The 12,635-nt window shown below is 39.7% G+C and overlaps 1 protein-coding gene across 3 annotated transcripts in view; it reads left to right on the forward strand.

Annotated features, from left to right (window-relative positions):
• Ophn1 (oligophrenin 1) overlaps window positions 1–12,635 on the forward strand; it is a 299,051-nt gene that overhangs the window by 126,500 nt on the left and 159,916 nt on the right. For all 3 annotated transcript variants that reach the window (XM_042694942.1, XM_042694944.1, XM_042694943.1), the window contains 3 exons: window positions 5,115–5,225; window positions 7,688–7,792; window positions 9,339–9,468. In XM_042694942.1, coding sequence (XP_042550876.1) covers window positions 5,115–5,225; window positions 7,688–7,792; window positions 9,339–9,468 — 346 coding nt within the window. The remainder of the gene's footprint in view (window positions 1–5,114; window positions 5,226–7,687; window positions 7,793–9,338; window positions 9,469–12,635) is intronic.

Raw genomic sequence — 12,635 nt, forward strand, 5'->3', positions numbered from 1 at the left:
AGAAAAAACAGTGAGGCTCTGAGTTCTAGTTCTCTAGTACTGGTATACACACACACACATACATGCATACATGCACATATGCACACACATACATACACACAGAGATGGAAATATTGAAGATTGGAAAATGAAAAGACATACCAAATGGTGTAACATAGGGCATATGCAATAAAGTTTGCTGTGGTTTGAGACTGACTTGCAAAGGTTCACGTGCTTCTCCTTTGGTCCAAATGAGGCAGTGTTCAGGAAAAATTTCTAAGAGATGGGGCCTAGTGGAATGTGGTAAGGTCACTGTTGTTTTCTGGAGACCCCAGTGAGTTTCCATAGGAGCAAAACAATGAACCTGGCTCTGCTCCTCTTTCCATGTGATCTCTAGCTTCTGAATGCAGCAAGTTTCTTTCAGTTTCTCTGTCATGTTGTGACCCATCCAAGGCAGCCTTTACTACAGTTCTATACAATGGACTCTTCTGATCCTAGTCTCTATAACTGTGAGATAAATAAGACTCTTGTTTATCAAGTATCTAGTAACAGTATTATGTTACAATAACAGAAAGTAGGCTCATTCAAGGTGCTCAGATACCATTTGTTTGAGGTCTCACAAATTGTGGCAGAACTGGAAATCATCTCTTGAGACCTGGTGTAGTAAGTGGCTGTCACATCTGAGGTGCTTGAAGGTGACTCATTGACAGCTTCAGTATTCCACAGAGTTAGTTAACATTGAAAAGGAGAAAGATGGCTTCTTTTTCACATGCTAGAACGAAGACTGGGGGTTTCCTGTTACTATTTCTCTTTTGCCCATTTGTCTTCTTTTTTAAATAATAATTTTTATTGAGATTAAATGATTACATAAATTTCAACAATTTCACAGTATTGTAGAATAGTGATACTTAAAGTTACAAACACATTTTAACCTTCACACTATTTGTTTTATTTCCCCTATCTATTCTGAGTCAGAGTTCCTGTGCAGAAAACGAAGAGTTAACCTAACAGGGTGGAGAGTGCTATGCTTAGAAATGCCTGTTAGAACATTAGCCTCCTGGCTGGCATCTGAGAACCTAAACTGGTGACTGGTTCCCTACACTGGTTGAAAAATTTCCCCAACTAGCCAGAGTAGTTCACTGTGCTCACTACCTGGATGAACAATGTAGCTTTTCTTCAGGCAGTTCAGAATTTTGGCACATGCTAGAAGAGGGTACCTCTAGTACCAGGCCCCAGTAAAATCCTAGGAGACAGATGGGTGCCTGGTGACTCATGCCTGTAGCTATTCAGGAACCTAAAACCTGAAGGATCTTAGTTCAAGACCAGATGTACAGAAAAGTCTGTGAGACTTAATCATCTCCAATAAACCAGCAAAACACTTGGATGAAGGCATGGATCAAGTGGTAGAGCACCAGCCAATAACAAAAAAACAAAGCCAAATGAAAGTATAAGGCTCAAGTTCAAACCCTGGTACTGGAACAACAAAACAAAACTTCCTAAGCCCACAAAAGCACATCTCCATGAAGATCCCAAAGAGTTTTAGAATCTAGTGAATTTCCCTGGTAAACATAGCCCATAGAAAAAGAAACTATGTCCCATGACAGCACTTAGTAATATCTATTAGGAGTTTAGTTTTTACCAGGCTCTGTCTTGATAGCCCCCATGCATCTTTTCTCTTCGATGCTTTTTCTTTATGTCTTGGCAATTGGTTATATCCTGGTAAATCTCCCGATGGCTGAGTTCTGTAAGTCTTCCTAGTGAGTCTCCAAACTTAGGGATATAATAGGAATTCTCCTCACAGCCCAAACATTTGGATGCTTTTGCTAGAGTGCTCTAGCAGTTTGGTGAAGTGAGTAGATGTCCTTGTTGACATTCTTGATGTGTAAGACTGCAGCATTTGTGCTGTTTTAAAAAATGATCTGGAGGACTTTCAATCAATTATTTTATTTTACTTTTATTTTTATTCATTCATTGATTTATTCATTTTGTGCCAGTACTGGGGCTTGAACTCAAGGCCTTGAACAATTTTTGCTCAAGGCTGGCACTCAGCCACTTGAGCCACTGTTCCACTTTGAGCCATAGCTCCACTTTTGGCTTTTTGCTGGTTAATTGTAAATAATAATCTCATGGACTTTTCTGCGTAGTCTGGCTTTGAATTGTAATCCTCAGCTCTCAACAACCTGAATAGCTAGGATTACAGGAACTTCAGTCAATTTTTTTAAAATCAGGAGATCTTAATTTTAGAGCCATTTGATGTTTATAGAAAAACTTAATAGACAGTAGAGATAAGTTTCTGGGTTTCTCCCATACCCTTCCCCATTGTTATTGCTTTAGTGTGCTGCATTTGTTACAGTCGATGAGCCAGCCTATTGAACACTGTGGTTTTTGACACATGTGTGATGTCAGGATCTGGCATCACAGTCTCTCACACAATGATCACTGCTTTAAAAAAACAAAAAACAAACAAAAAACAACACCTGGGCTGGGAAGGTGGCTCAGTGATACAGTGCTTGCCTTGTTTGCATGAGGCCCTGGGTTCAATTCCTCAGCATCACATATGCAGAAAAAGCTGGAAGTGGCGCTATGGTTCAAGTGGAGAGCACTAGCCTTGAGCTGAAGAGCTAAGAGACAGTGCCCAGGCCTAGAGTTCAGGCCCCATGACTGGCAAAAAACAAAAAAGAAAAGAAAACAACAACAATAACAACAAAAAACACCTGACACCTATTGATCATGTATCAATTTGTTTATCCATCCATCTGTTGAAAGGTATTTGGGCTTCTTCTGAAGATTGGCCTATGGTTTTCAGGTTTTGGTGTATCTAACTTTTCAAGTTGTTTGGATGCATACTAAAGGACACTATTGCTATATTGTGTGGAAAGGGTATGTTTAGTTTCATGAGAGCCTGTCTCCCAAAGAGACTTTTTAAAAAAATTAAACGTACAGTAGAATTCATCATTGATTTCATTACAATTCAAATGATTTAATAAGTATAAGCCTACTTAGATTGATTCACTTTGTGTGAGTTGTGATGGATTATGTCTCTCAAAGTATATATACATTTCAATTAGATTATCCAATTTGTGGGCATAGAGATTTTCACAATATTCTGTTGTCATTCCTTTGATGTACATGGGATCAATAGTTATGATCCCTCTTGCATTCTGTATTTTTGAATTCCAGAGCTGGAGACTGAACCCCAGACCTTGTGCATGCCAGAGAAATGCTGTACCACTGAACTACATCACTAGCCTCCTTCTTTCATTCCTGATGTCATTTGTATCTTTCCTGTCTCCTTAGTTACTATGACTAAATTCATGTCTTTTCTTCTGCTTACTTTGGGTATAACTTGTTCTTCCTCCTCTGGTTTCCTAAGGTAAAAATTTAGATTACTAATAGATATTTCTTCCATGCTAATTCATATATTTAATTCTATGAATTTTCTAAGAATTATTTTTAGCTAATTCAGTGTCTACTTTTACTTAATTCAAAACATTTAAAAATTTCTTGAAAGACTTACTGCATGGCATATGTGTTATTTAAAAGTATACTTTTAATCTCTAATTATTTGGAGGAACTAACAGATTTTTAAAAATGATTTTTTACGTATTTATTTGTTATTTACTTATTTTGGTGCCATTCCTGGGGCTTGAGCTTGGGGTCTGGGTGTTGTCGCTGAACTTTTTTGCTCAAATCTAGTGCTCTACCACTGGAGCCATGAACTGCCAGATTTTTGCCAAGTGATCTCTCTTATAAGTTATCGATGGATCAAAACATTTATGTTTTCTGCTCTTCTAAGTTTGTTTTGGTATGTTTCATGTCTCAGTATATGGTTGGTCTATATTTTTGGTTCTTCTGTGACCGTGAAACTCTGCTGTTGTTGGGTATCTGTTACAGCCAGTCTGTTGGGGAGTTCATTAAAGGCATTCCTCACCTGTGTTATTAAGATTCCTACCAGTTCTTTTGGCTCCTTCAAATTTTCATCTGTCTTCTAATATTACACTTCTTTCTCCATTAGATACCTTATCATATTTATCATAATTCATGCTCTTATTATTAAAGTCTAGCCCATGCATGCCTTATCAGAGTTTATTCCTGTTGTGCATTGTTTTTGAGTGTATATCTTTACTTTCTAATTGAAATCCAGAGATGATGTTAGGTAAAGAAATGGAGGTAAACAGGTGTGTAGGGTAAAATTTTGTGTGTATCTCGCTGTGCTTACTTTGCTTCAACTGTGGTTTTTGACATCTTGTTTTATTCTTTGGGTGTTCCTTAGAGATTTCTTAAATAGATTTATGTTCTTTAGTACATTGTGCAATTATTTCTGATGTGCTGGCTGTGCAATTATTTCAGTTTGTGCTGGTTGTGCAGCAAGTTTAGCTCCTGGACTTCAGTCCTGGGGAGCTTTGCTTCTCTAGGCTTCTCTGTGTTCAAGTGTATGTAGTTTTTCAAATTTTTAAATTGTTATTATAAAGTTGATGTACAGAGGGTTACATTCACAGAAGTCAGGTAAAGAGCACATTTCTTTTGGATAGTGTCACCCCTTGCGTCGCTCCCTCCCAGTGTATGTGGTTTTTGAAACAGCACTTTCCCCCTGACTTTAGTTCTCTTTTGGTTCTAAGAAGAGTTGGTTTTCTACATTGTCAGTGTTTTTGTTTTTTTTTTTCTCCTGAGGATGGATGTAATGATTTCAAAGCCTCATGTATGTGGTGCTCAAAACTGGAAGCCTTGATTTAGTTAGTTGCATTCTTTTTCTTCACTCCACATTCCCTCTCTGTGCAAGGAAGAAATAAGGTACTAATTTTTCTATATTGGTTCTGGAGTTTGAACTTAGGATTTGGGTGCTACCCCTGAGCTTTTTGTTCAAGGCTGGAACTCTACCATTTAAACCATGTCTCCACCTCTGCTTTTTGGTGGTTAATTGGAGACAAGAGTCTCACAGACTTTTCCTGCCTGGGTTGGCTTTGAGCCTTGACCTTTAGATTTTAACCTTCTGATTAATTAAGATTATAGGAATGAGCCACTAGCCCCCAGTCCTAAGAACTACTTTAGTTCTCAAACCCTGTTGATACTGAAGCACTGACTTTCAGAAATGATGGTTCTATTTTTGACATTTGTAACCTTTTTTTTAAATATAGGCAGATCTCCAGGTAGATAAAGAGAGGCACAATTTCTTCGAGTCTTCCCTTGATTACGTCTATCAAATCCAGGAAGTCCAGGAGTCCAAGAAGTTCAATATTGTGGAGCCAGTAAGTTCTCTCTGTTTATGAATATTACAGAAGTGTTTCACAGAAAGAAGACTATAAATGTGGAGAATTTTGATCATAAAATTTGGATCTCAAAAAAACTTGGAGCCAGGTGCTAGTGGCTCACACTTATAATCCTAAACTACTCAGGAGGCTGAGATCACAGTTGGAAGCCAGCCCAGGCAGCAAAGTCTGTGAGACTCTTTTCTCCAATTAATCACCAAAAAGCTACATATGGAGCTGTGGCTCAAGTGGTGGAGTGCTCACCTTCAGTTGAAGAGCTCAGGGACAGTGCCTAGGCTCAGAGTTCAAGCCCCATGACTGACCAAAAAAATAGTTGGGTTCTCAAGAGTGCAAATGACAGTCATACTACCTTGTATGTTTTTGCTCATTTACTAATACATTCCTTCTATCCCCCTCTCTTTTCCTCACTTTCCCTTCCCTCTCAGGTATTCCATTTTTGCTCAGTGACTATATTCTTTTGCCTCACTTTCTTTCCTTTCTCCTGCCTTCCCTTCCTCCATGTCTACCACTGTTGTTATTACCTTGTTCCTTTTTCTTACTCTCATGTTTCTAAAGAGCTTTGGACAGCAAATATCACATAGCAGATCCTCACGTCTCTCATTCCCCAGAGATACTCATTCTACAATTTTTATTCATTTTTCTGAGGCATACCCCATCCTATTGTGTGTGTGTGTGTGTGTGTGTGTGTGTGTGTGTAGTACACATGTCTATGTCAAATAGGTGTTGTAAATGTATGTGCATGTGTGCGCTATAGTCTCCTATGTTAATGCATATTAGTTTGTGACTACATAGGGAACTATTTCACCTATTGGCTTGCTAAGAATGGAGCATGATAGGCACCAGTGGGTCACACTTGTAATCCTAGCTACTCAGTAGGCTGAGATCTGAGGATTGAAGTTTGAAGCAAGCCCATGCATGAAAATCCATGAGCTCTTACCTCCAATTTGCTACCAAAAAAACAGAAGTGGAGCTGTGACTCAAATATTAGAGTACCAACCTTGAGAAAATACCCAGGCCCTGAGTTCAAGCCCCATTACTGACACAAATTAATATTTATAATTTGATAGAGAAATCGTATTTCCTTTTGCTTTTATTTATATATGTTGTTGGTTTTTAATGAGGTTGAAGGCTTTGAACATTTAAAAAATTTATTGTTGATCATTATTTTCTTCTGCAACCCCTGAAATGATTTGAAAATGGGGTAGTGTCCTTTGAGTGTTTGATACACTGGCAGTTTTCTTGGGTTATACTTTACTTTATCTATCTGACTGCTTATTTTTCCACTTACTCTGCAAATATTTTTGATCATGCACCATGTTTTAGTCCAAAGGATATTCAAGTAACAAACATCTTTTCTCTAAAATGCTTGGGAGGAACAGAAGTATTTTGAGTTTTAGATCTATTTTTTTATTTGAGAATATATATATATTCAATTATTCCGGGGAGCACGAAGGACACTTTCCCCATGTCCTCCACCAAGTCCGTCTCCAGGCATCTAGACCTTCGTCCAGATAGGGAAAGAGCTTCCTCCTTCCATCCTGGAGGCTGCAGCTGGGTACCATAACCTTTGCCAGGATTATGGAGGAGTTTTTTCAACGTTCACTAGCATACATAAACCTCACACAGCACACAAATGCTCAGGCGGGGTCATGGGAGTCTGTCTCCACAATGTGGCACTGAGGAATCGAACCCCAGGGCTTCATGCATGGTAGGCAAGCACTCTACCATTAAGCCACATTTCCAGCCCTTGGGAATATATTTATAATATTGAGAATAAGAAACTCTTTGGAGATGGGGTTCAAGTTTAAACATAAAATTCATTATTGCTCACGTAGCATGCATGAAACCCTGGGTTGGATTCTCTAGTACCCCATAAACAGAAAAAGCCGGAAGTGGTGCTGTCAGGGACAGAGCTGAGTCCCTAAGTTGAAGCCCCAGGTCCACCAAAAAAATCATTTAGGTTTTATCTACACTTTATATTACTGAGCTTAGGGTAATTTTGTACAGTCTTGCTTGTGTGCTTATATTTTGATAGAGACCTGTCACATGAAATCAGGTATAGAATTTTTTTATTTGTGGAATCTTGCAAATGTCTAAAAAACATCAGATTTTAGAGCATTTTAGATGTCAGATTTTTGGATTAGAGAGGTTGAACTGGTAGAGAGAAAAGATATAGTCATATGCTATCTCAATTAAGAATGGCTTTCTATGTGATCTGAACAAGATTCGGATGAATGAACTTACTATGTTTTTCTGAAACTGAGTCCAGGGTAAATATTGAAGCTAATATGAGGATAGTTACTTAAAGATCAGCTTGTGTTCACATGACTCCTAACACTGTCTTATCAAACATTGTGCCATTTCTTCTCTGAGTACATGGTTCCTTATTTGACTAATTAGAAGGTCCTGGTGATAAAGCTATTCTTTTATGTTTCCCTCAGGTCCTGGCCTTTCTTCATAGCCTCTTCATTTCCAACAGCTTGACTGTGGAGCTCACCCAGGATTTCCTACCATATAAGCAGCAGCTCCAGCTCAGTTTGCAGAATGTAAGTTGCTTGTGGGTTTCTTTCTTTGTTTTTGGGTCCGGTCGTGGGACCTGAACTCTGGGCCTGGGCGCTGTCCCTCAGCTCTTCAGCTCAAGGCTAGCACTCTACCACTTGTGCCACAGCGCCACTTCTGGCTTTCTTTTTTCTGCTTATGTGGTGCTGAGGAATTGAACCCAGGGCCTCAAGCATGCAAGGCAAGTGCTCTACCACTGAGCTACTTTCCCAGCCCATGAATAGCTTTTTTGTTGGTGGTGGTTGTGGGGCTTGAACTCAGGTCAATTTGACACTGTCCCTGAGCTTTTTTACTCAAGGCTAGCACTCTACCCATTTGAGCCACAGCACCATTTCTGGTTTTTGGGTGGTTAATTAGGGAAAAGATTCTCATGGACTTTCCTGCCTGGCTGGCTTTGAACCACAGTCCTCAAATCTTAGTCTCCTGAGTAGCTAGGATTACAGGTGTGAGCCACTGGCGCCCAGGATGAATGGCTTTTTAAAGGCCTATGTTCTTTTTCATTCTGGTTGTATTTAAAGTTATATTTATTTCGGGGCTACTGGTTTTGGCTCAGGGCCTCACATCTGTCAGGCAGTTGCTCTACCATTTGAGCCACACCCTTACTCTTGTTTTTTTGGTGGTTGATTGGATATAAGAGTCTCTTGGACTTTTTTGTCCTATCATATTTTTTGTTGTAAAGATGCTGTACAGAGGGGTTACAGTTACATGAGTAAGGCATTGTGTACATTTCTTGTTGAGCATTTTGGCCTACACTGGCTTTGAACTTTGATCCTCAGATCTCAGCCTCCTGTATATCTAGGATTACAGGTTTGAGCCTTCGGTACTTGGCTATATTCTTGTTTTCAAACTGTCCTTGAATTTGATCTAAGGTCAAGTAAATAGTAATTTTATTTGAGGAAGTGCTTAGAAATTGCCATAATAATATTATCTTTTACTTTCTCCCTAATCTCCCTTTTAAAGGAAGGATCAGCCTGGTTCTGGGAATAGAGTTACCTATTTGTGAGAGGCATTTATGTTATTTCCATTGATTAAAAATCACAAAACTTTCACTGGCTGCAGGCAACTCATGCCTGTAATTCTAGCTACTCAGGAGGCTGAGATCTGCGTATTGCAGCTTGAAGCCAACCTGGGCAGGAAAGTCCATGAGACTCTAATCCCCAATTAACCACTGAAAAGCTGGAAGTAGAGCTGTAATTCAAGTGGTAGAGAGCTAGCCTTGAGCAAAACTGTCAAGGACTGCACCTAGTCCCTGAATTCAGCCCCTGGACTGGCAGAAAAACAAAAGCAAAATTCTCAGATGTAGTTTTATGAGTATATTTCTATCTAAATTATTGTTTCACTTTTAGTATTTAATACCCTAAAATGCCATCACATTTCTTTCTAATTCTATGCTGTTCAACATTTTCTTTTTGCTATGTTTTATAGACATGCTTATCGAAGCAGAGAAATCAGTGTACCCAATCTATGATCAATAAATAGTTATTGATGATGATGGGGATGATAATTATGATAATGACGATGATGTCTTCACAGACAAGGAATCATTTCTCCAGTACCCGGGAAGAGATGGCAGAACTTAAGAAAAGGATGAAAGAAGCTCCACAGACCTGCAAACTTCCAGGACAGCCAACCATCGAAGGCTATCTGTACACACAGGAGAAATGTGTGTGGGCATCAGGGGCTATCCACTAGGTTACAGGGTGTTAACACAAACTGCCCCTTGACCTTTAACCTCTAGCTTCTCAATGGTTGGGAGGGGCAGAATAGTTAAAGTGAAAAGGAGAGGAAGTTAAAGAGTCATACAGATTCCATCATGCTAAGGCTTAACATTTTCACTGAAATTATTGTGAGGATAATTTGTTGTTTAATTCTCCCAATGACTCCTTTGGGACCAAGAAGAGAAGTAGAAGAAAGGAGGGAGAAAAGTAATATTTATGACATCCATAATGTGCCAAGTGTAGAGCTGGGGAATTTAAAGGTACTCTCTCATTTAATCTTATTTTGCACAAGCAGCCACCCAGGCTCAGTAAAGTCACCATTTGGGTCCTTCAGATATAGCAAATGGGACACCTAAAGATGAGTTCCTTTGTGTGACATGCCCAAATCCTTGTTCCTGCTTCAGTAATCTCTGATTCCTGCCATGTTTTTTGTGCTGGGGCTTGAGATTGCGGTCTTGCACTCTTGCTTAGCTTTTCTGCTTAAGGCTGCTGCTCTATACTTGAGATTTACCTTCACTTCCAGTTTTTGCTGATAGAATTAAGAGTTTCATGGACTTTTCTGCTTGGACTACTTTTGAGTCATGATCTCTAAATCATAGCCCCTGAGTAGTAAGCTGCCAGTGTCTGCCTTATCTCTATCATCTTTAACCCTTAGATCCAGTGGTTGCTCTTAAGGAATTTAATGTGATATTTGTGTGTGTGTGTGTGTGTGTGTGTGTGTGTGTGTGTGTGTGTAAGAGAAAGAGAGAATAATATTTCTCATGCTAAATGGAAAAAATGACAGAGCATTCAAATCTTCTTAACCTCCTTACTAGCATTTTGCAAACCTGTGTGTGTGTGCTATTTGCTTTGTTTTTTGAACTGTAACCCAATTGCCCCAAAGCCTGTGATTTTAGTCCATGCCCATTCATTTCCCTGGGGAACAGGCAGAAGAGAAACATCTGGAGTTAACTGGTGGCACACAGAGCCACCATCACAGTCCCAAAGCATGGAACTTGTGCAGTGGTATGATCCAAGAGCAATTACTGCCTGATAGTTTTCAAAAATGGATTTCATTTCTTGTCAGATTTCACTTCTTTCCAGGTAGACTGGATGTCTTGAAGGCTCAGTCCTGTGCATCTCAGTGTGGTTGGCAGCATCACAATTCTCTCCTCATCTTTGTTGCCAGCACTCTCCAGCTCTGATTACCTGCAATGTACCCAGGCATTACAAAACATCCCCTGTGGGACAAAGTTATGAGAGAGAGGGGGAGGTGGAGGGGGGGAGAGATTGACTGATTACTGGGACTTGACCACAGGGCCTTGAGTTTTTGCATGTTTTTTTCACGCAAGGCTGATGCTCTACCACTTGAAGCACAGCTTCACTTCTGGCTTTTCACTTGTTTATTGGAGATAAGATTTTCATAGGCATTTCTGCCCCTGCTAGTTTTGAACCTTGATTCTCAGCCTCTCGAGTAGCTAGGATTACAGGTGTGATCCACCATTGCCTAGAAGATGGGCATGACGTTGCTATTCAGTTGAGCATATGCTTTTTGAGCAATGTGTCTGTCAAAATGTATGCAACGCATGAAAGTGAAGGTGTGGCTTAAGTGGTAGAGTACTAGCCTTCAGTGAAAAAGTTAAACAAGAGAGCAAGCCCCTGAATTCAAGCCTCAGTACCAGCATGCAAAAACAAACAGATAAGTCCCCAAAATATAAACAAGCAAAACACAAATGAAAAGAAACTATATATGAATTAAGGATACAGATGGATCAACCCTGGTTTTTGTACTCAAGGAATTCATAGTGGGCTGGGGAAATAAACAAATATGTTAATGAAATATATTCAGCTTTCCTTTGGGATATAGCATATACCTAGGGGCTTCTGTGATAAAGTGATGTTTAAAATTTAACTTCGATGTTAAGTAGGAGTGTGACAAGTGAAGAAACAAAGGAAGAGAATTCCAGGTGTATTGCTTCTGTATGAGGAAAGGCACAGGAATGTGAGAACACATAGTTTATTTGTAGGGTCCTAGTTGGACAAAGGCAGATGTGGTTCATACCCATTTCCCTGATTTGATTATTAATGCTGTACCATATGCTCTTTGGTCTTTCTCCTCTTCTTTTGTTAGTACTGTGGATTGAACTCAGGGTCTCATACTTGCTAAAAAGTTGCTAGGTCCATTTAAACGATGCCTTCAACCTTATATACTATTTTTGGCAAGGTTTGAACTCAGGGCCTTAAGCTCTTACTTGGCTTTCTTGCTTATAGCTGATGCTCTACCACTTGATCCAGGCCTCTAGTCCTGCATTTTTCTGGTTTATTAGAGATAGAGTCTGACTAACTTTTCTGCTTAGGCTGCTTATGAACTTTGATCTTCTGGATCTCAGCCTTCTGAGTAGTTAGGATTATGTATGTGAACAACCCAGCTCTGTTCACTTTCAGTATGTCCTGGCTTTGAACTCTAAATTATACGGCCATTTCTGGATTTGGGAAATAGTTGTTATCCATTGAAACAAATATAAATATGTGGTACCAAAGGCAAAGCTGGCATAGTAAGTTTTGATCATGTTATGAAAGCTTTTCTAGGTAGACTGAGGAGTTTGGAGATGTTGATAACCGCATGAATGGTTCATAGTAAGGGGAATGACATAGATATTCTGGTTGGGGGGGGGGCAGGACTTGAGCTCAGACACTTGGGACTGTCCCTAAGCTTTTGCTCAAGACTAGCACTCTACCACTTGAGCCACAGCTCCACTTCTGGAATTTTGCTAGCTAACTGGAGATAAGAGTCTCACAGACTTTCCTGCTTGGGTGGGCTTTGGATCCTGATCCTCAGATCTCAGCCTCCTGTGTAGCTAGGATTATAGACCTGAGGTACCAAGAGAGATATTTTTAGTGTTCCTATAGCATAGCAAAGGAAAGGAATGAAGAATAACTGGTTGTGGTGTCTCTTTCCTGTCATCTCAGTTACAGCAGGAGGCCTAAATAGACAAAGAGTAATCAAAGACAGCCCAAGCAAAAATGTGAGACCCTATCCCAAAAATAACAAAAGCAAAAAAAGGGCTGGCTCAAGTGATTGTGTGCCTATCTTGAAAGACCAAAGCTCTGAATTTCATCCTCTGTACTACTG

Source organism: Dipodomys spectabilis, unplaced genomic scaffold (assembly GCF_019054845.1).
Source record: "Dipodomys spectabilis isolate Male_0828 unplaced genomic scaffold, ASM1905484v1 ptg000176l, whole genome shotgun sequence".
NCBI classification, from domain to species: domain Eukaryota; kingdom Metazoa; phylum Chordata; class Mammalia; order Rodentia; family Heteromyidae; genus Dipodomys; species Dipodomys spectabilis.